Source organism: Carassius auratus, chromosome 25 (assembly GCF_003368295.1).
Source record: "Carassius auratus strain Wakin chromosome 25, ASM336829v1, whole genome shotgun sequence".
Taxonomy (NCBI): domain Eukaryota; kingdom Metazoa; phylum Chordata; class Actinopteri; order Cypriniformes; family Cyprinidae; genus Carassius; species Carassius auratus.
In genome coordinates, this window is record NC_039267.1 from 16134847 (window position 1) to 16135241 (window position 395).

Consider the following 395-nt stretch of genomic DNA (forward strand, 5'->3'; position numbering starts at 1 on the left):
GCGCGGCGGCAGGGCTCGAGCGCGAGTGAACACAGGAGGGAGATTTTTAGTCAACGGTACGGTGTTTTCTGTCGTTAATTTCTCATGGACGCGTCTCTCCACCCTGTCTCCGTAGCAGAGCCGTAGATGAATGGATGGAGCATGTTCTCGGTGAGCGCTGTGTGTTGTTTTATAGTGGCTTTGTGATGTATTGCTGGTGAATGAGCTGCACTGATGTTATAATAACACATAAACGACTGTCTGGCGCCGCTACTCGTCATTCTGTGGCAGAGTAAACGTTAACGTTAGTGCCTTGTTTTTCATTCTGTTGCTAATCTTTATATACAAGATCTCCATTAATTATAACCATGGATCTTATAATACATCTCCTTTACATCTCCACTGTATGTAATTGA

At 44.6% G+C, this 395-nt stretch overlaps 1 protein-coding gene across 1 annotated transcript in view; it reads left to right on the plus strand.

Annotated features, from left to right (window-relative positions):
- LOC113043514 (phospholipid-transporting ATPase ID-like) overlaps positions 1-395 on the plus strand; it is a 260088-nt gene continuing 259693 nt past the window's right edge. The window contains exon 1 of the mRNA XM_026202954.1: positions 1-150. Coding sequence (XP_026058739.1) covers positions 131-150 — 20 coding nt within the window. The 5' untranslated portion in view covers positions 1-130. The remainder of the gene's footprint in view (positions 151-395) is intronic.